General features: G+C 49.1%; 8 protein-coding genes across 8 annotated transcripts; 5 read left to right on the forward strand and 3 right to left on the reverse strand.

Moving 5' to 3' along the window:
• Positions 1-210: 210 nt before the first annotated feature.
• Positions 211-1,190, forward strand: GIQ15_05980 (sphingolipid long chain base-responsive protein PIL1; the record flags this gene model as incomplete). The annotated part of the gene is made up of 3 exons (XM_033553397.1): positions 211-270; positions 328-511; positions 565-1,190. The coding sequence occupies 3 exons, from the start codon at positions 211-213 to the stop codon at positions 1,188-1,190; spliced, it is 870 nt and encodes a 289-aa protein (XP_033404541.1).
• An 856-nt stretch (positions 1,191-2,046) lies between these two features.
• GIQ15_05981 (uncharacterized protein) lies at positions 2,047-6,886 on the reverse strand (the record flags this gene model as incomplete). The annotated part of the gene is made up of 5 exons (XM_033553398.1): positions 2,047-2,864; positions 2,931-3,552; positions 3,621-6,142; positions 6,198-6,564; positions 6,638-6,886. The coding sequence occupies 5 exons, from the start codon at positions 6,884-6,886 to the stop codon at positions 2,047-2,049; spliced, it is 4,578 nt and encodes a 1,525-aa protein (XP_033404542.1).
• Positions 6,887-7,335: 449 nt separating this feature from the next.
• Positions 7,336-8,178, forward strand: GIQ15_05982 (40S ribosomal protein S11; the record flags this gene model as incomplete). Its single annotated transcript, XM_033553399.1, has 3 exons — positions 7,336-7,513; positions 7,796-8,034; positions 8,110-8,178. The coding sequence occupies 3 exons, from the start codon at positions 7,336-7,338 to the stop codon at positions 8,176-8,178; spliced, it is 486 nt and encodes a 161-aa protein (XP_033404543.1).
• A 1,380-nt stretch (positions 8,179-9,558) lies between these two features.
• On the reverse strand, positions 9,559-10,336 carry GIQ15_05983 (uncharacterized protein; the record flags this gene model as incomplete). Its single annotated transcript, XM_033553400.1, has 2 exons — positions 9,559-9,636; positions 9,959-10,336. 2 exons carry the CDS (start codon positions 10,334-10,336, stop codon positions 9,559-9,561), a joined length of 456 nt encoding a protein of 151 aa, XP_033404544.1.
• A 1,151-nt stretch (positions 10,337-11,487) lies between these two features.
• On the forward strand, positions 11,488-12,549 carry GIQ15_05984 (uncharacterized protein; the record flags this gene model as incomplete). The annotated part of the gene is made up of 3 exons (XM_033553401.1): positions 11,488-11,619; positions 11,683-12,096; positions 12,160-12,549. 3 exons carry the CDS (start codon positions 11,488-11,490, stop codon positions 12,547-12,549), a joined length of 936 nt encoding a protein of 311 aa, XP_033404545.1.
• Positions 12,550-16,995: 4,446 nt separating this feature from the next.
• Positions 16,996-19,038, forward strand: GIQ15_05985 (pyruvate kinase; the record flags this gene model as incomplete). The annotated part of the gene is made up of 8 exons (XM_033553402.1): positions 16,996-17,080; positions 17,184-17,228; positions 17,284-17,330; positions 17,400-17,480; positions 17,545-17,666; positions 17,730-18,563; positions 18,639-18,720; positions 18,784-19,038. 8 exons carry the CDS (start codon positions 16,996-16,998, stop codon positions 19,036-19,038), a joined length of 1,551 nt encoding a protein of 516 aa, XP_033404546.1.
• A 965-nt stretch (positions 19,039-20,003) lies between these two features.
• Positions 20,004-21,959, reverse strand: GIQ15_05986 (gamma-aminobutyric acid A receptor; the record flags this gene model as incomplete). Its single annotated transcript, XM_033553403.1, has 1 exon — positions 20,004-21,959. The coding sequence occupies one exon, from the start codon at positions 21,957-21,959 to the stop codon at positions 20,004-20,006; it is 1,956 nt and encodes a 651-aa protein (XP_033404547.1).
• Positions 21,960-22,438: 479 nt separating this feature from the next.
• On the forward strand, positions 22,439-24,347 carry GIQ15_05987 (homoisocitrate dehydrogenase; the record flags this gene model as incomplete). Its single annotated transcript, XM_033553404.1, has 4 exons — positions 22,439-22,555; positions 23,132-23,200; positions 23,268-23,437; positions 23,507-24,347. 4 exons carry the CDS (start codon positions 22,439-22,441, stop codon positions 24,345-24,347), a joined length of 1,197 nt encoding a protein of 398 aa, XP_033404548.1.
• Between the last annotated feature and the right edge of the window lie 33 nt (positions 24,348-24,380).

The following is a 24,380-nucleotide window of genomic DNA, read 5'->3' on the forward strand; positions in this document are numbered from 1 at the left end:
ATGATACATCAATACCCTTCCTATGTCTGCTGGGAGTGGAACTGGCCTTCCTTCGTGTAGCCTCTGACAGATCGATTATACCCTCCAATCAATGCTTATCAGGCCAATGTATAGCTAACAACGTTGTCTACGATAGGCCATGCTTTCCGAAAAACAGCTGCGGGCAGCTTTGGCCCGGACCTCGCCAAAAAGCTTTCCCAACTAGTTAAGATGGAGAAAAATGTTATGCGTAGCATGGAATTGGTTGGCAGAGAGCGAATGGAGGTTGCAGTACGTCTTATCCGACGACCACCTCAGCCCTGGATACAAATCTAATCTGGTCGATAGCAACAACTTTCTCTGTGGGGAGAAGGCTGTGACGATGACGTTTCCGATATCACTGATAAACTGGGTGTCCTGATATACGAGGTTGGGGAGTTGGAAGATCAATTCATTGATCGGTATGATCAATATCGGGTTACCATTAAGAGCATTCGAAACATAGAAGCTTCCGTCCAACCCAGCAGAGACCGTGAGTTATTAGCTGTACCACTTGACCATATACGGAGCTAACCAGTATGCTAGGAAAACAAAAAATCACCGACCAAATCGCCCAACTTAAATACAAGGATCCAAATTCGCCTCGCCTTGTTGTGCTAGAGCAAGAGCTTGTTCGTGCAGAGGCAGAATCCCTCGTTGCTGAGGCACAGCTTTCCAACATTACCCGTGAGAAAGTCAAGGCTGCCTTCAACTACCAGTTTGACGCTTTGAGGGAACACTGCGAGAAATTAGCAATTATTGCAGGCTACGGAAAGCATCTCGTCGAACTGATCGATGACACCCCTGTAACTCCCGGTGAAACCAGGGCTGCTTACGATGGATACGATGCCAGCAAGGCCATCATCCAGGACTGTGAGGACGCATTGACAAACTGGGTTTCTTCTGGAGCCGCAGTTCACTCGAAACTTTCTTCTCGTTCCCGTACCCTGTCCCAGAGGAGACGAAACAACATCTCGAAAGGCCGCGCCGATGGTGAGATGACTAGTCACGAACATTCCGTTCGCGGGGACCGTGATTCATGGTTGCCTGCAGAGCAGCACCCAAACTACACCCAGTCACATAATGATGAGGACGATATCTATGAGGAAGATGACATCCTCCAGACAAACGGCGACACAGCACGAGAGGAGAGGGTGCAGGTTGCCGCGTAAAAATTCCCTCGTTTTTACGTTACTTGCGTCCATTCCCGCCTATTCCGTGCCATTCTTGTGTCGATACCCTCTACTATTACCTTTATATAAAATTTTGCCTTGGGTGAACGATCCCACTATACAAGAACTTAATGGTGTAGCGCCACAGCCGTTCAATACACATGGATTCCCACAATCTCTGAAAGACGGAATGAGATGCCTGGCGCCTTAATCTGAGGGCTTATTTGTTCTCATGTTTTATGTTCCTTCACGCTGCTAGTTTGGGGCTGGGTGGTGTTAATGCGTAAAAAGGGGGTTATTCAGATGGCGGTTCTGGGTTGTTTATATCAATTGAAGCGCAGACAAAGAGGGGTGTTCATTCGCAAACATGTTCTCAGGTTCAGTTCTTTTCTACGTATCCAGTGGTTGCCAGTTAAAGGTTCGAGGCCTTTACGGATGGTTTTACCTTGCTGCATGCAAATCTATTCTTGCCATTGGTAATGCATGCCATTAATTCATCGCTTGAATTCGACTTGTGTTGTTATAATTCGCACCCTTACCGCAGTAATATGTAATGTTATAATGTTTATTCTTTTGTAACATTGCATTATTTTTAAACGTTTAGCTCTAAAAAAAATTATACGACAGAAGTAGGTCTAATCAGAAACGAAAAGATATATTTCATTATAAGTTAAGGGTACAAGTGCTCAGCCATCCCGCCCGTTATCAAAGGGTTCCAAGCCTTGGTATATATCGTAAAGTAAAGCGCCACTCAAGAAGCATAGCCCTGTTCGCCTTCGTTGTAAAACCAATCATAAGTCATTAATCGTTTAATCTCCTAGGGTTAACACTAGGGAGGAAGAATGCATCTTCCAAATCAAAGGAATATATTCTCCCCCAAAGCCTTCACAGCTGCCCTCCAGAGACCATTGCCCAAAGTAACAGGAGATTTATCTATCGACTTGGCCAAAAAGTCACTTAGATGTGAGTCTGACTTGGAGGAATCGCTGCAATTGTCAAGCCCGTACACCCTACTCGCAGAAGCATCTACATCGATGCCAATGTCAAAGCTCAAATCCTCCAACTGTTTGCTGTGATTCTTCGGCTTGACTGTGAAATCGATATCAATCCTTACCCGGATCCTTCCGTCTTTGTCACTCTGAGATTGATCAACACTAGGCGTTTTCTTGTCTCCAACCCAGCCAAGCAACATGCAACGGACTTTTAGCAACGTGGGTTCAGATGGATTAATCCCCGCAGACTTGGTAGTGGTAATTCCACAATATCCTAACATTCGAATTTCTTCTCGTAAGGACGCCGCAATTCCCCAAGATTTTGCAATGCTGTTGAGGAATAATTTGGGTGAAACGGAAATTTGCGTAGAATGAAGAATACGCGTCCGTATGGCATTTAGAACAAGAGAAACCTCTGGGCTAGGCTTGGCAGTAACTGGTTGTGATCCGGTTCCACTAGGAGAGAATGTGAGTGTTATGGGAGAAGGCCCGCGAAGCTGTGAAATGCGCCGCCCTTCGTTGGCTGATTTTGGATATGGACCACGAATATACTTGGGGATAAAGTCGAGTCGAAGCTCTCCGGCGTATCGCATGGAGAGAGTGGTATGGCTCTCAACGTCCTGACCCGGCCTTGCTGAGAGAACAGTCCATCCAGTTCGCTTTTCTAAAGCCTGGACGGAAGCTATACAGGTCTGGTTAACTTTCAGGCTCTAGGAGAAACGTTCATGAAAGGGAACATCTAACTTACCCCGTAGCCCGCGCACTTCCTTCACATTCCACCCTCGACATTCTTCTATTATACCCTCAGCATCGCGTATTTGTTGGAGCAACTTTTCTTTTCGAGCTTGCCCTGTCTCCAATACGTTGCTTTTTTTTTCTAGGCTATCCCGCACATGTTCGTATTTCTGCTTTTGATCCTCAAGTTCTGTTTCGACGGTTGCCAGTTTCTCTCTGGCATCTCGCAATTCCTCCTGGTCGCAGTTTTCGATTTCGTCCATTACCTTTTGAAGGTTATGAGATTCGATCTCAAGCCTCGCATGTTTCTCCGTCAAGCCTGGAACCACTTTTGCAAGAATATTTTCTTTCTTCGAAAGTAGGATATCATCCTGTTTCATTTCATCGACATGTCGATCTAATCCTTGCTTCAAGCCTTCTAGGAGTTTCATGCGCCACTCGTACCACATTTCTTTGCTCAATAGTCGTGCATGGGTCTTGACATTGCGAAATTGATTATCCATTAATAACCTGATATCCGGCGTGGCCGTGATATACTCTTGGAATAACGGAGGATTCTCTGCATACGTCTCAGCCTCTATTGAGCGAATGATGCGTCGGCCTTCAGAGATGTAAGACTTAAGCTCTCGACAAGACTATGAGTTAACTAGTTAGCCATGAACAAACGATTATTTCAAAGGTCTGAATGTTAAAATAAACTTACGTGTTGGTATAACTCAAGCATGGGCACAGTGCAGAACCCGGCGGCAACGCGGTCCTCCAAATTGAATACTTTCCCGCCCTGGAATATTTCTATATCACGCTTGTCAGGGCTTCCAGGGGCTATTGTATGCCTCCTCTTAGTTGTCGTTAACTCCATGAAGTGTATATTGGTCATCTCGAGGAAATCGGAAAGTTTGATTGCATCAACCCTAGGTTCGGTATCTTGGAGCATATTTTCTTCCTCAGTCTCAGCCTCTTTCATAGGTTTCTTGTCATCTGGCGTCTGCACTATAAGTTCCTTTGCCTGTGATCTTTGCTTTGCTAGGGAAGCATTTATCAGTGGTGACACGCTTCGAGCATAGTGAAGGGACAGACGGCTTGGTCGGCCAACCGTTTCTGCCTTTGACGGAGGAGCTGGGAGTTTGATGTTTTTAACCGGGCTAGCTTCTCTTCCTCGCAGGCGTTTAGGAGTAAGATCTTCGTCGGCATCGTCCATGTCGAGTTCAGCTGGTCGTTTTCCGAGAAGGCCTCTAGCGGCACCAACATGAAGACTTTTGCGGCCTTTGAGTTTGCTTTTCTTCGGGGTTAGACTTGATATCAGTTCCCTCAAGTTAAGTGTAGTGTCTTTTTCAGATTCTTGACTGGCCCTATGCGGAATTTCTTCCTCGATATCCTTTTCTACTCCTGGGCCAAGTTTGCGAGGGTCATCAAATCTGACACCTCTATTGGGTGTTGGCTTTAATACAAAATCCTGAGCATCTTCTCCAATGGAGCGTCGCCTGTCTAATATTTCTGTAACTCGTGGAGAGCCAAGGCCAGCCTTGTTGACACCCTGAGTAGAGAGATTTAATGCCTTCAAAACAAAGGTGGGCGTTGACTGCCCGGTTAACGCATTTTTCTGGAATAGAGAAACGGGTGTTGATTTGGCCGGAGGCTGGTTTAGTTGCAAGGGGCGTCGCTTTTGAGGGGATGCACTTCTAGATCTGGGTCTGATAGGACTTCCCTCAGGGGTGGCAGGTGTCGATGGCTCGACATGACGAACAGGCTTTTGTTTCAATGGTGTGGAGGGGCCTCTGGCTGGAGATGATTGTCGTGATAGCGATTTCCTTGGGGAGGAAGAACGTCGGGACCCAACGCTAGATCTAGCCCTGGTGCGAACTGGGCTGCCGCTTTCAGACGTAACAGTAGCCGTATGTAGCGGTAACGGGAGTTTGGCAGGAGAGGCAGCAACTTTTTCTTGGAAAGGGGAGCTTGGAGGGTCCGCCTCGTAGTGCTGCATTCCCCTTTGTCCCTTCTGGCTGGCTACGTGGAAAGGTGCCAGTATTTTGCCCACGGCGTTCGTCATATCCATGCCCATAGTCCCGTCCTCAGACGGCTCGGTCCGTTCCTCTATCGGGGGTAGTATACCGCCAACCGCGCCAGTCATTTCCATATCGTCCTCTCCTAAATCGGGGTATGTTACGTCTCCTTCGTAACCATGGTCGTAGGCGGCCCTTTCTTGGGGTATATAATCATTCTCATTACCTAGATTTTGTTTGTTAAGGACACCGCCCAAGACATTGGTAAATTCCATAGTCATTTCCTCGTCGGTATCGATATTGCTCTCTACATCGAATTGTTTGGAAGGGGAGCCACCCTTAATTCCGCCAAGAACGTCTGTAAATTCCATTGTCTGGTCACCGAGGTTGGTTACAGCTGATGCTCGGCGAAGGGGGGCTTTATTATTTTGAAACGCCGAATATGGACGGGAATCCTGATCATCCGGTGCAGCAAAATTACTCTTCCTTCGAACAATACCACCAACAGCCTTTGTGATATCCATACTCATATCACCATCGTCTTGATAAGCTGCGCTTGTTCTTGAAGAGCTCGGGGCAACTGTGTTTGCCGGAGTAATATTCTCCTGGTCGAGACGAGAGGTTAGGTCTTCAGCATCAAATTTTGCGGCAGACCCCTTCTTAACCCAGGGTTGGAAGGCTCCAACGATCTCATGGTTGGTGAATTCCATTGATAGGTCCCCATTTTCATCAAAGTCAATTCCCCTAGTGCCAGCCGTTTCAGCAGCCCTTCGTAATGACCGCTCCAGACTACTAGAACTGGGCGTTGAGCCATCGGACTGTGGGGAAAGTGATCGTTCGGTAGCATTGTCCAGGCTCATGTTCGTACTTTCATCTTCAGGCCCAGAACTCAGAGAGTCACTTTCCACCTCCATGTTCCCACCCTGAAAACCAGCGTCATTGTTATCTGCTGCAGAACCACCACTAAAGGGGCTAGAAGAAAACGCTTCATCTGCAAGGTCATCTAACTCAGCTGCAGCATGAGATCCAGGGGCGTCTTCTTGATCATATTTCTCTGGTGATGATGGTGGCTCTGCGTCCGAACCTTGGTCCATATTACCAGCCGCGAGCGAAGAAGCTCGGCGGGTTGTATTTGCAGCTGAAGAAGCGGTGGAGTCCTCCATCAATTCGACTACATTCCAGGTATGCAGAGTCGCCTCAGGCGCAAATGAAACTCGTCGATTGGCTAGAAATGGATTAGCCAGGGGCGTTCAGTGTCAAAATTTATGTATATCTCTTACCCATTGATTTCCTTCGAGCAGCTCGCTGTTCTAATATGGCCTTTTTCTTCTCTCGCTCATTCTCAACTCGCATCTTTTCCTCTCTTTCTCTTTGGGCAGCGAGAGCCTCATCTTTGGCTCGGGACGGTGGTATTGGGTTAAAATTATCGAACGGGTTGATCAAGCTGTCTGTGCCGACGACTGGGGCAGCAGTGGGTGTAGAAAAGTCAATGAGAAGATCATTGTTGCCAGATGCTTTATGTCCGATTCTAAACGTGTCTCGACTTGGAGTCTTCCTCCGCGTTTCTGCAAAGGTGGGAATATGGCTGATGGGAGAAACGGGGATGGTTGGTTTAAGAATCGACTTCAATTGTACCGCAGCAGTAGACTAAAAAAGTACTGTCAGCCTCCCAATCCCGGCCGGATTTATACAACAAGTGAAGGAAATCATATTTACACACCTTTCTCCTATCGTTGCCCCCATTCTTCAAGAGATCCAATCCTCCTGGCCCAAGACTCTTGCTGCGGGACCTTTTGTCCTTCCCGAACGTCCTAGAGGGTATATTGCTATGTTTCTGTACGGCACTGAGGTCTGTCGTAACGTTCTCCTTGTCGATATCGATGCCACCACCTCTATGGGGCATTTGCGCAAGCGAGCGTCGAGCTCTCACGCGCGCAGCGTTGCTCGGATCGCGGGTATAGGACGACATTGGTGCTCATCTATCGTATAGCGGCGGCCAAAAAAAAAGAGGAGGGCAAAGCAGGCGGCCCCAGGGGAGATCCAACTCCAGCCAAAAAATGTATCGTCCACGGCTATCCGTCCATAAAGCAGGATTCAATAGTATAGATGTCGTTTCTCATGGCTTATCTCGAAATGCACTTTGACGTCGCGTTAGCATCATATTACCATATCGGGACTAGCGGCGTAAACAAACCAGAAGCCCTAAGCCAAGACGCGCTAGTCTGCATTAAGGCTAGAGCCCTACTTTCCCTCCCACATTGGAAATTGGCGAGGAAAAAAGGGCAACGTCAAAGTCAAAGGCAAGATTCAACAATCTCGCACGAATCGACGACCTCGCGGATTCACGACAACGACCACCGTTCCCTTTTCCAACCATAATCCTTTGCCCGCGCGAACAGGTGTTGGAATACCGCAGCCATGGCGACCGAGTTGACCGTCCAGTCGGAGCGTGCGTTTATGAAGCAGCCTCACATCTTCACTAACTCCAAAGTAAAGTCGAAGAGCAAGGCTGTCGGAAAGGGTGGACGAAGATGGTACAAGGACGTTGGCCTGGGTTTCAGGACACCAAAGACCGCCATTGAGGGAACCTACATCGGTATGCTCGACGATTTTCCAGACGGGGGAAGCTATCGCGATTTTCTTGCAGGGAGTTACTTGATGGGGAGAGAGGATGGGGGCAGACGGGGAGATGGACTGGGGGAGCTGAGCGGTCGTGATTATCTATGGAAGAGCTCATGGCGATTTCACAGATAATTGGGGCTCGCAATACCTCCCGGGACCTCTACTCTTTGCCATCTCGCGACTACCTGCAGGAATCGCGAAAGAAGCTCAAAATTGGTTGTTCGAGATGGAATTCTAACAGCGCTTTTCTCTATAGACAAGAAGTGCCCCTTCACCGGCCAGGTCTCCATCCGTGGCCGTATCTTGACCGGCACCGTTGTTTCCACCAAGATGCACCGTACCCTCGTCATCCGACGTGAATACCTCCACTACATCCCCAAGTACTCCCGTTACGAGAAGAGACACAAGAACCTCGCCGCACACGTCTCCCCCGCTTTCCGTGTCGAGGAAGGTGACCAAGTTACCGTTGGCCAGTGCAGACCATTGAGCAAGACTGTACGTTCTCCAACACATATATATCCGAGTTCATTTTCTGTGAAACCCCATGTCTAATGAATATCTGCGTTTTAGGTCCGATTCAACGTCCTCCGTGTCCTACCCCGCACCGGCAAGGCCGTCAAGTCGTTCCAAAAATTCTAAATTAGGGCTTAATGGCGTGGATGGAAGGTTGTTTGTCTATGTGCGCTGATGGACCGATACTGCATGACATGATGGGATACATGGTGCTTTAGAGATCGTGAGGAGAAATCGAAATCAGTGGACAGGACAGGACAAGAAAGAAAAAATGAAACTCCAATTCAAACTTCAAATCCACGTTCTCAGTTCGATTTCTCTTTTGTATTCCTGACTCAAAGAAAAACTCCTTATCGAAGGCAGCGTTTTTAACTTGTCTTGTTCCGATTGGAGTTTTTTTTAGCTGCCTATGAAATGGAATTCGTTCTTCTTTTGTTAACGAGTATAATAATCACGGTATACGATGAAAAACATTTAAAATTCATTGTCCATACTAGGGCCTGAGCAAAGTCGAGACCGTGGCAACCTCCACGAAGTTCAAATGCAGCCATAACATGTATCCACACAGGCATGGAATCCACCTCTTGCTCTACTAAATTCACAAACTCAACATCGACGTAATCCTTGCTCGTTGAGCGGCAAAGGAATCAACCTGCACCTGACTCCTCCAAGGTACATATTCTTCATCATCCACTATCATCCTGTTGCCAACTTGGTCTTCCTCTTCGTCATCCTCATCATCCTCATCTTCGTAGTCCAGTTCTTTATCTTCCTCATCGCCTTCCACATTATACCTTTCACTCTCATCGTCCATGTCTTCGTCGTCATCGTCGTCATCAATATCGTAATCACGATACTCTCCGTCCTCGTCCTCATCTTCATCGTCCTCATCAGCTTCTACAGTATCAGGAGCTGGCGGTAGGCGGTAACCTCTAACAAAGCCGAGTTGTACTCCTCTAAGATAGGCTGCACGCTTGTCTCCCGGCGACCGGAATGACCATTTTGTAGCAAATAGTAGGGCTATTGCATTGGCCTGGCTCTGTGGAATATTCAGAAGATGGAACAGCTGTCCCATAGATTTCCCAGATTTTGTATCAGCGGTGATCATCTTTGACTTGAGTCTTTGAACTAGGGGAGCTCTGTTATACCGGGCAGCCTTGATCACCGGTAGTTGAAGCAGCCGCCCTATGGCAGGATATTGCTTAGTGATACTGAAGAGACGTTCCGTAGAGAATGTAGTGAGAATAGCATCTGAAGGTATAGCACCCCATGCCAACCACTCTCCCTGTCCATAATAGCGGCTCTTTTTCTCGGGTCCATATAGGATCGGCCTATCTCGAAGAATGGGAAATACTGAATGTAAATGAGACTGATTCATTTTAGACGTATCTAAAATTGAAATATATGCCTTCCCAGCCCTTAGGGCACGATGAATCACTCCGAGAGGGCTCGTTGACATGGATATAAGAGGGGAATCAAAGTCAATCCTTGTGAGATGTGCTCTAATTAATCCAGAGACGATTCTTGGATCAATTGAAGAGCCGTCGGGTATTGGTAGTCCGCAATGTCCTGTCCACATTCCTCCTATAAAGTTCGTTGCTGAATTAAGGCCCCCGCTGTTTTCGTGCCAAAACCTAAACAGTAGTGGCGGAGGGGTAGCCGTAGGGTGGCTAGATGGAAACGGGCTAAGTGACGGAGTTGAGGCTTGAGCTTGAGCTGGGGTTTGAGGTGGTTGACTTGGAGCTGGTCGAAATCTAGTAGGGGTCCTAGGTGGTGTTGCTTGAAGTCGAGTTGAAGTAGTCTGCGGACGTCGGGATACAAGATCAGATGGAATTGACGGAATTGATGGAGCTGCTCGAGTTCTGCCTCTCATGTACCCTAATCGTGTCTGCTTGCCCATTCTCACTAGACGTTGAATATCAATCCCACTACAGACGGTTAGGCGAATATGACCCCGCTCCGCGACAAGCTCAATCGTCTCGACAAACATGGCCAGCCTCACCCATTGATTCGGGTGGGTATCATAAACACGCGTCCAGATGCGGTCCTTCCAGTGTTTGAGATGGCTGACCTGGCTTACCAGGGGCCCTGCTCTCGTGCCATCTGTGAACCCCGCCGCCAGAAGACTCTCTGCAAACGCGTAGTTGAAGAGCCGAGTAAACTTCGCCCAATTGGCGACGTAGACTCGATACAGGATGCATATAAAGAGCTTCATATAGTCATCCCATTTAATCTTGGGGGACACGCGCGGGTTAAGGGCTGTGTGGCTGTACTGTGGAGCCATGGCTTTTCTATAGTGAGACAGCGGTGATTGCAGAGTGTTTGGAATAGGATCTCGAAGCTGACGTAGTACTCCGTAACGTAGAAGCTTGACAGGGAGTCAGAGAGAGTTAGACTTGAAAAAGCAGTAGACTTGAAGAAGCAGTACTCCGTAGACTTGAGAAGTAGTAGACTTGAGAAGTAGTAGACTTGAGAAGTAGTAGACTTGAGAAGTAGTAGACTTGAGAAGTAGTAGACTGACGAAGTAGACTTGAAGGGTAGACTTGAAGAAGTACGGAGTAGAGAAGTGGAAGACGAAGAGAAGTTGGCGTCGTGTCAGAACAAGAGACACGTAGACCGCGACGAGGATAGATGTCTATAGAGCACACTGACAGATGGAGGTACATCTGCCGAGTAGACGCCCTGTCATCTGTCACCCTGCCATCCTATCTCAGTCCTCGACCATCTTCGTTCTTCCGCGTCACTCGGGTATCGTCCGCGCGTACATCTACCTCGCATCTTCTTGTATCTCGGCATCCTTCTCATCGTATCGTGGTATATCTTCAGCCAAGAGTGTCCTCAGGCGCAGCGAAGGAAGCGAGTCCAAGTAAGCGAGGTTGAAACAGACGACTTCCGCTTTTGGGTATAAACATGGATGTGGCTTAAAAAGGGAAGGAACGAGCCCAGCTGAGAAAAAGTGGAGCCCGCTCAGCCTACACGCTAGTCCCAAGAAGGCTAGCGACGCCACGAGGAGCCAGGAATAGAAGCGGTTATCCCAACTAGGACTAGCGTGTATTGTGTACGGTAACTTTGCGGTAACCAAGGCGTAACGGCCCCCTCCCCCCGCCCCAAAAGGGCCCAAGAGCACAGGTCTGGTAATTACCAGTTCTCTTGTTTGCCCTGCCACGCGGACCCACCCAACACTCCAGCCTTAGCTCAGCCATGCGGCGCGCGTCAGCTCGAGATATATTAAGGGCAGTCTCACCAGCACACCGTCAATACTCAACATCAACATCTCCATCTCGTCGTTCACCTCTTATACTCGTCTCGTCAGCTTGTTCAGCTGTTCAGCTTGTACTTCTTGCTAGATCTCGCTAGATATTTCACACTACCCTCAGTCTCTGTCCCGAACTCGGTTTTAGTTACTGTCTCAGGCACCAACAGTCATCAGTCATCATGGGCAAAGGCGGGAGATTTGCGTGTATCTTCCTACCATACATCCTCTCAATTGCGACACTCGCGTGTCTTGCTATAGTCGGTCTAGGATGCTACAACACCAGCACCCTCACCGATCTCTACTTCGCCAAGGTATGCTTTCGTCTCATGTACCAGCTTCGTACACCCGTTCTAACCAGACGACGTATCGTGTAGGTTGATATGAAAGACATAAATACATCACCGTCCGGCCTACTCGACGAACTCCAGCCTCTCGCCAAGGGTCTCCAGCAGGCCCAGGCCAAAGGCGATATCCATGACTTCTACATCGTCGGCATGTGGAACTACTGCTACGGTGACAACAAGGACGGAGTCGACCATGTCACCCATTGTTCTCCTCGCCAATCGAAGTTCTGGTTCAACCCGGCCGAAGTCTGGGGTGTCGATGAGACCGTCGAGAAGATCTACCCATCTACCCTCCAGAAGGGCCTAAACACTTATAAGAAAGTAGCCGGATGGATGTTCGTTGCATACGCCGTTGCTATTATTGCTTCCGCCATTCAGCTCCTGGTCGGCATTTCAGCCATCTTCAGCCGATGGGGTAGCTTCTTCACTACTCTCGTCGCAACTGTAAGTTCTCCTGCCCACATATGGCTCCCTCACTGCCAGTTCATATACTGATATGTCCACCAGGTTGCTGCTGTATTCACTATTGGTTCTGCTGCCACCGCATCTGTCCTCTACGGCATCCTCGTTGGAGCCATCAAGGCTGGCCTCAAGCCGTTCGATGTCAACGCCAGCGTAGGCACCCGCATGCTCGCCATCTACTGGCTAGCTGCCCTCTTCACTCTCGCAGGAGGCTTCTTCTGGCTCCTCAGCGTCTGCTGTTGCTCCGGCCGCTCTCCATACGGCCACCGCGATAACCGTCGTGGTGTCACTGCTGAAAAGGCTCCTTACACCTACGAACGCGTTGCCAGCCCATATGGTGCTCACCCCGGAGCCAACGTGCCAATGCACAATATGCCTTCCCACCATGCTCAAGACACCGCCTACGAGCCCTTCAGACATGACCAGCGCGCGTAAAATCTCTTTTTGCCCGTTGCCAGGATCGATTCATGTTACAAACACCGTCCCATATACCCACTTTTCATTTTGCTTGTTTTGCCAACGGCCTAAAGAGAGACAGACAGAGAGAAAGAGTGTAACGACCCGTCCATGACCACTATGGTGAAGTTTGGAATTGCGTTCAACGTTTGTAGACTTTGATATTTGCTTTTTATTTTCTTTTGTCCACATTTATGGTGCGGAGGCGTTGGCCTGGTCTGGCCTGGAGATATCTGCTTTCACTTTTCTTATTCTAACTATTTACGGCAATAAGGATGATATACGGGGTACATAATACATAAATCCTACCTATACGCTATTGAGCCTACAAAAATATTATGATACTAAGTACAGAGTATTCTCCCCTCGTTGATAGAACATTAAAGTCAACCTTTAAGATTGCACTTAGTATCTCTACTTACTTTTGGATTTACTAAAGTATAAGGGCAAGTACAGATATGCTCCCTATACAATAATAAGTAGAAAAGGCAGGTAAGGTCGAACATAGGTAAACACTCGCTGTTTGTCCAAATATCAGATAGTGTTATTCTCAAGATATTCCAACCCCCAAGCCATTACAGGAGATATATATATATCCCACCAAGTACTGCATACATACATATCCCGGGAACATGGGCGATCCAGGCCTTGGTGTGGTGCCAGGTGTAGATGACACTCCAAGCCCAGTCTTGCCGCAACCAGAACCCCAACTTCGCCCACCAACACCTCCCATTCTTACGCTGCCTTCGGAGCTTGCATACCACATATTCTCATTCTGCCCCCCGACGGACTTATGTTCACTGGCAGGAACATGTCGATATCTACGCGAGCATGCAAATAACGATATAGTTTGGACTACGTTGCTCCTGGAAAATATACCATCATGCCCAACCCCGTTGCCGAAGCCTGGACCAAAATTCCAGAGCTATAAGGAGCTATACCTTGCCTTAGACTCTGTATGGTTTCTTGTGCGCAACCAGATATGGATTGCGGACGACGATGTCAAGGGGAAACTGGTGGTTGCCCGATATAACTGGAAATTGGAGAGAATAGAGCTCTTACGTTCCGTCATACGGTGCGATCCCTATTATGATGATCGCTGGCCGCAGGCTCTTTCGTCTATTTTTCAGTCATTTGATCCGCAGGTTATGCCCTGGGAGAAAGCCCCTGTGGTATGCCTATCTTCTGATTGCGCCCGTCAACTCCGCCGGCAGGGTCGCCGGTTGAATGATGGAGAAATGCGCCGAAGTTCAGATACTGACTCCGGTATTATCCTTACGTTCCCAACGTCCCGACGGTCAAGAGCTCTTGAGAGCGGTTCAAGGCTGGAAATATGGCCACCTCGCGCTATCCCGGCGGAACACCGAGTCGCGGTGGATAGACGGGCATGGGGACTTGATCAGCAGCACAGTGTGGAGGTTAGGCCACCAGAGATAAGCGAAGAGCCTTCCGATGTCATATTTAGGTACAAGATATTGTGCCAGCCCGAATTTCACGACCCCGACATACCGTCTGAGCATATCCCCAGCTGGAGTGTTACGACTTTTGCAAGCTTGCCCCCGTTCGCTATATACGCCAACGCCTGACTTTCCATATCGGGGAATCTGGGTGGGCAATTTCTCAAAGTGCTACCCGGAGTTTTTCGTGTTTAAACAATTCGACTTCCAGGCAAATGAAACGGTTTACAAGTATCTACACGCGATTAAGTTGACTGGAGACGAATCCGTGCATCGTGGGGAGTTAGCTTTCAAGACCAAAATGGACTTAAGTGCGTGCGTTCAAACTGCGGACGAAGAAGCAATCCGTGGAGCTACGGTAGTGCCCGCGATAGTCTGTCATCTTGTGGCCAAGCCTCGCAATCGGGCTCTTGGTAGGTTAATCTCACCCGGAAATCGGTATTTTAACTAACGGTAATTAGATGTTTACATGGAGGCAGAACTCATATTTAAATCAAACGACTGTGTTGCACTCCATTGGATTGAGGATCGACGTATATCTGTGTTCAAGCGCGTTAAGGGGGACATGACCAAACCCCCGGAGTAAAGACCCTTTACTTTAGGCGATTATTGTAACCCATGAACTTATTCTTAGATATCCTTCAAACCCAGCTTTTTGCATACACCTACAGATATCTCTTTTATAAGCCCTAGAACCCTCATATTTTATTATGGAATTAAGTAAAGGTGCTATCCGTTTCAATAAGAGTTGCTACTTGTATAAATATAGCCCTTGACGTCTTTTGGTAGATACCTTCGTAAGGACTGCTATGGAGATTGGGCGTAAGCATAAATTGAGTAGACAGCTCAATAGTAAACATACGGATAACGCAAATCAAGGACAGGGTTAGGTGTGTAGGTATCCGAGCAAGTCACGTTTGTACCTACATGTATGACTCTAAGATTAGGAGCATGATTGGAGTTGACATTTACAAGATGAGAAGATGGGAGGAGCGAGTACTACTATACAGAGTAGACTGGTAGCAAGCATCTGGCCGAGTATAGCTAGAGGAAGAAACCAACCCCGGTGTAAAAGGAAAATAAAATGGCACGATCGAATGAATAGGAGAGTTTCCAGTCAACGACAACACACGCACTCATTATATCGCCTCCACCACTTCGATGGTAATGTGCAGTTGTAGGCAGTCCTCGGGCTTTCAAGTACGTTCCGTCGAAATGTGCCAACTCAAAACACCCCAACCCGGATTGCACCGAGGCTATATTCATATTCGACAAAAGAAACACGTAGCGGAATGAAACGCAGCATAAACCAAATCAAACGATCAAGCACGCACGCTGGAAAAGAAATCAGATGCGAGAGAGGGAGAGAGGAAAGACGTCAACCACGGCCACGCACGATCACCGTTTTCGCTCGAAGAAGCCGCTCGATCCCAGCACGGCGATGCTCTGGTCCATAACCCATTCACCGACACCTAGATAGCTGTCTAGCCATCGTTTAACTTCTTTGCTCTCTGTTATTTTATCAGAGTTTAGGCTGGGGCTAACGTCATATTGGCCGTTCGTCCACGGCCCATGCGAGCCCGTCCGATTCCCACGACGCCCGGTCTTTCCTGCTTGATGGCTCGAGATGGACGGGGCGAGTGGGAGTCAGACAGAGTACATGGGACGGGCCGGCGGGGGGACACGGGATGTTAGTTATACTGTTTCCATCATGGCAAGAGGTGTAGATATGGGTGTATATTTTGTGTGGCTGGGAGGTATAGATGGGAGACGGGGTATTTACGTCAAGCCTGAGGACCGTTTGATTCCCGCTAGGAGTGCAGATACTGCAGGATGTTAGCAGGCTATAGATATGAAAGACAAGGAGAAAGAACGTACGGAGCACAGCATCGATAGCATAGTGAGTAAGGCGCCCGAACTATCGACCGAGGTGTTAGCTAGCTTCCAGGCAGCCAGGACGAGCGGGAAGACAGGCTACCATCTTGGAGAGCTGGAGTATACGGTGAACGAGTTCAAGCAGAGAGACGAGTCGGACGGTTGATCGTGAAGGGCCTTCTTGTAGTGCTGGCGTTTGTTCTATGGCGAAGGTGAAGCTGTCACTTGTTCGCTTTCCTCCTCCTTCCGTTCTTGGCCAGTGCCTGATAATCGATATCACATGTCCATCACGTGATATTACTAATATATCACTTTTACATAAGCATGTTGGTTTCCTTTTTTGAACTAGCGGGATCTAGTTATCTCCGGACCCACTATTCGGATTTAGGATGATCCGGAAGACTGATAAGGAAACAGCCAATCAGCGAGCTGCACGGGCCAGTCATTGTTTGACCCCGCCAGTTACCCAAAACATCGATAGAAGTGAGATATATATATCTATTATATTATAATATTGTATAAAATAGAATATCTTTTGTGATCATGGAGATATGTAAAAAAGAAACAGGTAGAGAGGTGCGTCTATAGCTGAAGCAGGAGGATCGGAGAGTGACGTAGCTGTACCCCCCATGCTCTCCGGAGGGCCCTGCGCTTCGTGAGCTGTCAATTAACTCCAGGACCCCCATGCTAGAGCCAGGTTAGCACGTAGCAGACCGCAATCCTCCTGAAACGCAGAGGCCATCCGAGTAGACAGAGTAGAAGGGAGACTCAAAGTACAGTAGAGAAAGAGAGATACGGCAAAGTGCGTGCCCAAGAAGTCCCGCTAAAAAGTCACTCAACGCCCAACAAAAAAGCAACCACTAAAACACATCGCATAAAACACATCGACTCGAGCTGCAGCTGCAACTGCGTCTCCTTGCAACACTTGCTTCTGGCCACTGGTATAAATCAGAGCTGTCCTCCCGCCTCCCTGTTCCCCTCACCTGCCCGCTCCCTCACAGCAACAGACAGGGACCGCCATCTTTGACCAGGCCGCATACTCTTATATCTCAATCTCACCATGGCAAACTCATTAGACCATCTCTCTAACAGGATGAAGCTGGAGTGGCATTCCCAGCTTGATATAGAGTATCAGCCTACTAACAACTATCGTCGCACTTCCATCATTGGCACTATTGGTGAGTGAGGCCGTTCACGCTCTTCGGCAGCTCCGGACCGCGGACACCTACACCAGCTTCATTTTATATCAACATGCTAATGCTTTATATTTAATCACTTTAGGCCCAAAGACAAACTCCGTTGAGAAGATCAATATCCTCCGCAAAGGTCTGGCCTGGCTCTTGTTCTTCACTGAGAGATCTCTTCTAATTTGTTTGGATAGCTGGTCTCAATGTTGTTCGCATGAACTTCTCCCATGGCTCTCATGAGGTAGGTCTCGCTATGTGAACTTGTTTGTTTTCTTGATTATTCTTTCAGCTAATGCTCTGATCTGTCTAGTACCACAAATCCGTCATTGACAACTCTAGAGAAGCCGAGCGCATCCAGTCCGGTCGTCCCCTCGCAATTGCTCTCGACACTGTACGTTAGCCATTTAATTCATTCCCCAATGCAATGCGTGGGTTCGAAGCTGATTTCCCTGTAGAAAGGACCAGAGATCCGTACCGGAAACACTCCCGGAGACAAGGATATTCCCATCAAGGAGGGAACGGAGTTAAACATTACAACCGATGATAAATATGCCACTTGCAGTGATGACAAGAACATGTTTGTTCCCCCCCTCCAACCACCCCACCTTGCCCTTCAGTACTAACTTTTGGTGTTCTCCAGGTATGTCGACTACAAGAACATCACCAAAGTCATCTCAAAGGGCAAGTTGGTATACGTAGACGATGGCGTTCTCTCATTCGAAGTCCTCAATGTGGTTGATGAAAAGACCCTGCACGTCAAGTGCCTGAACAATGGAAACATCTCATCCAAGAAAGGCGTAAACTTGCCCGGAACCGATGTCGATCTCCCAGCACTGTCTGAAAAGGATAAGGATGACCTACAGTTCGGCGTCAAGAACGGTGTCGACATGATCTTTGCTTCCTTCATCCGTCACGGAAGTGACATCAAGCACATCCGCGAGGTCCTGGGCGAGGCAGGAAAGGAGATCCAGATCATCGCCAAGATCGAAAACCAGCAAGGAATGAACAACTTTGACGAGATTCTGAAGGAAACGGACGGTGTCATGGTTGCTCGTGGTGATCTTGGTATCGAGATCCCCGCCGCAAAGGTATTCATTGCTCAGAAGATGATGATCGCCAAGTGCAACATCAAGGGTAAGCCGGTCATCTGCGCTACCCAGATGTTGGAGTCTATGACCTATAACCCACGCCCAACTCGTGCTGAGATATCTGATGTTGCCAACGCCGTGCTTGACGGTGCCGACTGTGTGATGCTGTCTGGCGAAACTGCCAAGGGCAACTATCCCAGAGAGGCCGTGGTGATGATGCACGAGACTTGTCTTCTCGCTGAAATCACCATCCCATACGTTAGCGTCTTTGATGAACTGCGTAACTTGGCTCCCAGGCCAACCGACACCGTCGAGTCCATTGCTATGGCGGCCGTTTCTGCCAGTTTGGAATTGAACGCCGGCGCCATCTTGGTCCTCACCACCTCGTAAGTAGCAATACCTTGACCTCCCATCCTTGTCTCATCGTATGGACCCCTACTGACAGAAAAACGTATTTGTAGCGGCAACACTGCTCGTCTCCTCTCCAAGTACCGCCCTGTCTGCCCCATCATCATGGTTACTCGCAACCCCAGAGCTGCGCGAGTAAGTACCGCCACCTATAGACCGCCAGCACGTTGGAGACGCACTTACCAATTTCATCCATAGTACTCCCATCTATACCGTGGTGTATACCCCTTCATCTTCCCCGAAGCCAAACCCGACTACAAGGTCGAGGACTGGCAGGAAAACGTCGACTACCGCCTGAAATGGGGTATTTCCCAGGCCATCGAGCTCAACATCATCGCCAAGGGCACCTCCGTTGTCTGCGTTCAAGGATGGCGTGGTGGCAAGGGACACACGAACACCATCCGTGTTGTTCCTGCTGAGCCAAACCACCTAGGCCTTGCTTTGGATGAGTAAGGTAAAAACAAAAGAAAAGAAAAAAAAACGGAAGTAAGATATAAACGGGTCCCTTTCTTGCTTCCTAGACGAGGATGATGTCTTTTCTTTTCCCTTTTTTCTTTATTTCTTTTTGCATGGAAGACAATCATAAATGTCGGGGATGCGATCAATGCTTTTCAATGTGTTAAACGATCTTTAAGATCTCTTTGCAAGCTTGTCAAATAAGTACCCAGCCCATATAGCAGGTAGCTTGGGAATACAGTCCTGGACGTAAACTGCATTGCTGAAGATATTCAAAAGGTTCAAAAGGAAGAGGTGTCGAAAACTGCATTGCTGAAGATATTCAAAAGGTTCAAAAGGAAGAGGTGTCGAGACGTACTTCGCTTGTATATCAAACGCCAAGGGGTCGGGTATATTCGGGCTGGGCAGGTGACTTCCAGGTTGGGCCGAGGTGATTTTCACATTCCCTTTTACTCAGGCCAAACACACGGAAAGGCAAGATAGATAACGAGGATTAACACTGAGTAATAAAAGAAGTAACTGGCTTAATGATTTACACGAGTAACAGAGCTAAAAACAATTCCAAAAACACAAGGGAAAAAAAAGTAAAATGTAAACACAGATAATCGAATCGAAAACAGGCCCCTAGCGACTGTCCAAGACAAACGGGGGGAGAAGGCTACATGAAGGGTTATCGTAGTAGTAGAGTGGGGGGTTGGTTGAAGTAGAGGGAGTAAAAGGGGGGTGAGTCGGTCGATTGGAGAAGCAAGGTATGGTATAATGAGGTAGGTACATAGAATAGATCGAGGGAGAGGCTTAAGGGATGAAGGGAAGTTTCACAAAAACAATATATCCAACTATAGCCCGAGAGATAATTCCAATTTGTGTAGTTTATTGTGCTGTAGTGATGCTGAGGAGAGGATGGTATGGGATGAGAGGTCTAATGGTCAGTTAGGTGCTTTGGCGGTTGGTGTTGATATCGGTCACACCTCAACCGCTGGAGTTGCTACCGGCTGAACTTCCACTGGTTCTGCTTCTTTTGGGAGAGGTTCCTCTGGTTGAGACTCTTCTGGTTGAGACTCTTCTGGTTGAGACTCTTCTGGTTGAGACTCTTCTGGTTGAACTTCCTCTGGTTGAGCCTCGTCTGGCTTGGTTTCTTCCTCTGAAGGAGCTTCTTCCACAAGCTTAACTTCTTCTGGTTGAACTTCTGGTTGAATTTCCTCTGGCTTAGCCTCTATAGGCTGGACCCCCTCTGCATGGACTTCCTCTGGAGTCTCCTCTGGTTGAGTCTCTGGCTGGGTCTCTGGCTGGGCCTCTGACTTTACCTCCAGCGGTTCAACTGGAGCTGGTGCTTCAACCTCTGCATCTTGCACTTCGGGCTCTACCGGCTTCGCTTCTGCGACTACCGGCTCTGCAAGCTTTGGAGTGACAATCTCCGGTGCAGGAGCGGCCTGCTTGACATGCTCTTCGCTAGCGGTTCGTACAGGTGGCCGAGATGACTTGACTCTCACGGGACTTCCGGTATGAGCAGCGGGAGCACCCTTATCCGAAGACTTTCTAGCCGGTGGTTTGGCAGCCAGTCTAGGAGGGCTGACAATGTCCATCTTGTCCTGTCTCTTGTTCGCTGAGCTTGCCGTTGGCCGTATGAGCCTTGCCAAAGATGAGTCGTCGACTGGCCGCGAGCTGAGGATGCTGGAGCGGGAGGTTGGCCTGTCATGACCGGAGGATGTATGTTGTGGTGCGAGGGAGGCTCGGGAACCTTGTTTGCGAACCGTGGTTGTGGTGGCGGGAGGTTTAGATGTAGCCGTGGTTCTAGAAGCGGCGGTGGTGGTAGGTCTTAAGGTTGATGGTTTGCGGTTGAGAGCTTTGGTGTTGGTAGCGGCGGTGGTAGCTGCACTGGTTCGGCTTGATGGTCGTGAGGGTGGTGCATTGGGTGTTTTTGCAGCAGATGAAGCTGTTGGTGCCAGCACGGCGGGATGAATGCGCGATGGGCGAGTAGGAGACTTGGGGCCGCCATTTTTGAGGTTAGGAGTAGATTTGGCTGTCTGGCTCGCCGTCTTCGATTCAGGCTGCTTGGGCCTGCTGCTGCTGCTGCCGCTGGTAGTGGTTGCTGGCTTGCTTGCTGGCTCTTGTAAGACTTTGTTTAGCTTCTTCGTCGCAGTTATCGTCTGGGATTGCGCAGTTTCCTTTGCAGTTGTAGCCGGAGCCTTTGCAGGCTTTGAAGCAGAAGACGATTTGGAGCCTGTCACTGAAGATTTCGGTGCCGGTCTATTGTTTGAGCTCTTCTCTGTGGTGTTGTTGGCTGCACGCTGGGAATTGTTCTTGGAGACAGCAGCCGTCTTGGGCTTCCCATTCTGCTTATCCTCTGCTGGAGCCTTCTTCACCTGCATAGCAGCCTGTCTGGCCGACTGTCCCTTGGCCGGGCTCGGGGGTGCGCTGGAGTCTTCAAAGGGCGAACCCTTCAGGATGACGCCCAATCCTGGCTTCGACTTGCCGCCCAGAGTAACCTTCCCCGAGTCAATGTTAGAGACGATAGGATCAGAGGTCTTTCGAGGTGATACAACTTCATTGAGGTTATTCTGGCGCTGGGGGGTGCCCCATTTCCTGGGGGACATCTTCTCCAGGTTCTCTACCGGAGTCCGGGTAGCGTTCCTATCGATTGGGCTTCCCATATCGTCTGCAACGCTTCTTGGTGCACTGAAGTAGTCTCCAGCCTCGCCGACTCTCTTCAATCCGAGCAAGGGTGACCCCGAGCTGCCTGGTATACTGCGTTCGACGGCGACGAAACTGGCGCGGACCTTCGACAGCGGACGTGCGGTCGACGAGTGATCTGACCCAGCAGGAGAACGGCCTCGAGACGGAGGAGATGTAGATGCGTTGCTGACGTTGTTGTTTTCGAATTTCGCCAGAAGGCCACGAACGCCAGTTGGGGCCGACATGGCAGTCGATATCAGATGTGACGTGACCTCCTTTTTTTTTTTCTCTCTACCCTTGTTGTTGTTGTCGTTGTCTAGGTACGGGAGGACCTGGTATCGAACGGTGGAAAAACGGGCAGAGAGGCCAACACGGTGTCCTCTGGAGATGTTATTCCAACAGTTCGTGACGAGCGAACGCAGGTGGCCACGGCAACCGGGGAAATTATTTTGAAACAAAGCACGAAGTCAGCGACCGTTGCTTGCGATCATCCACAAGGGCCTCGCAGGGCCGCGCCGACAAGGGGGGGAGGTTTTGGGTGGAGGGAGCTAGACAACGCGCTATTGAAGTAAATGCAAACAAACGACCACAGCAACGGGCCTCCGGTTTGGCTTTTGCCTGAGCTCAAACGAGTTTTAAGGAACAAGAAACGCAGCGAGGATCTGGCGGAGCCGAGATAGATCCAACGGCCAGTGAGACTCGAGGGCGTTGTGTCGCGATGTAAATGGCGGGTTTGAGATGTGACCTCCTGGACGACCTTCACGAGTGGTCAGATCGGATACGACAAGTTGCGCTGGCTCCTGAGACTGCCGGTGTTGCTGTTATATCTACGGAGCAGCTGGTAGAGGATAGCTCAGGTGGCATCATATCCGTTTATGTGATATCTTCCTCCTCTTTCGCTTGTGGCCATGGCAATGTTGGCGGAGGACATTTGCATCTCGGTTTGCATCTCGGTCATACGAACCGGTTTTTACTTATGACGGGATTTGTTTCTCAATTATTACTGCTCGTTTCTTTTCTACCAAACAGTTCTTGTACGGAGAAGTAGTAGAGTATTCCGTAGGCATTCACGGAGTACTACAACACGCTGTATCTCGTACAGTGGCTGCTAACTACGACTGTATCTATCACTATCACTTTATCACTCTATCTACTGTATCTACTATATACCTATACTATACTCTATACTTTATACTCTAGTCTATACTCTATTCTATACCTATATCTATTCTATCTGTTCAATCTGATTATTCTGTTCATCTTCATCCGAGGTGCGATGTGCTTACTCAGCACAACTTCTGTCAAAAGAGCAAAATTCCGGCGAGTGACTCAAGAAGCAGCAAGGACAAGATGGCAGCCAGAACACTGAGAATAGGTCAATTGCCCCCGAGACAGCTTGTACTGCTTGGTTTTATAGACAGACATTAACCAGGCTTTGGCTCTAGGTCTTATTCCGGGTGACGGAATCGGTAGGGAAGTTATCCCGGTATGTCGAGCGTCCTTAACAAACCCCCTGTATGAGCTCCGTTGACCAGGTTTCTCTGCATGTATAGGCCGGTAAACGTATCCTCGAAGCTCTGCCGGCGTCGTTGGGGCTGAAGTTCTCGTTCGTTGACCTCGAGGCGGGTTATGATACCTTTCTACGCACAAAAACCGCCCTTCCAGATAAGACGGTTGATACCCTGAAGAAGGAGTGTGATGGAGCTCTCTTTGGAGCTGTCAGGTATGTCATGCCGATCTGGACAATATTATAGAGGAGATCAAGTGAATTGACTGGGAATGGGTGGTCTAGCTCTCCATCGAGCAAGGTTGCCGGATACTCTTCTCCCATCGTCGCTCTGCGCAAGAAGCTAGATCTCTACGCGAATGTACGCCCGGTCAAGACCACGGCCGGTGCCAACGCTACTGCACGACCAATTGATCTCGTCATCGTCCGCGAGAACACAGAGGATCTCTACGTCAAGGAGGAGAAGACCTACGACACCCCCAATGGCAAAGTAGCGGAAGCAATCAAGCGAATCTCCGAACGTGCCTCGTTCCGCATCGGTACTATGGCCGGTGAGATCGCCCTACGCCGCCAAAAGATCCGTGAAGCCCAACAGTCGACTGGCGCCAGCCCCATGGTCACCATCACCCATAAGAGCAACGTTCTCAGCCAGAGTGATGGATTGTTCCGCGAGACCTGCCGCAGGGCCCTTGCCAACGACCGATTTGCGAGTATCGAGGTCGAAGAGCAGATCGTAGATTCTATGGTCTACAAGCTTTTCAGACAGCCGTCCTACTACGACGTCATCGTTGCTCCAAACTTGTATGGAGACATCTTGTCTGACGGCGCTGCGGCACTGGTAGGTAGTCTGGGTTTGGTACCTAGTGCCAATGTTGGCGATGGCTTCGCTATTGGTGAACCATGCCACGGCAGCGCCCCTGACATTGAAGGAAAAGGCATCGCTAACCCCATTGCCACCATTCGAAGCACTGCATTGATGCTGGAGTTCCTTGGTGAGGAGGAAGCGGCAGCTAAGATCTATGCTGCTGTCGATGCCAACCTGGATGAAGGACGATTTCTTTCTCCTGACCTTGGCGGCAAGGCTACGACCACCGAGGTGCTGGAAGATGTCCTCGGAAAGCTTTGATTGCGTATATCATAGGAATTACAGCACTGCCAT

Source organism: Arthroderma uncinatum (genome assembly GCF_011692745.1).
Source record: "Arthroderma uncinatum strain CBS 119779 chromosome Unknown scaffold4, whole genome shotgun sequence".
Lineage (NCBI taxonomy): Eukaryota > Fungi > Ascomycota > Eurotiomycetes > Onygenales > Arthrodermataceae > Arthroderma > Arthroderma uncinatum.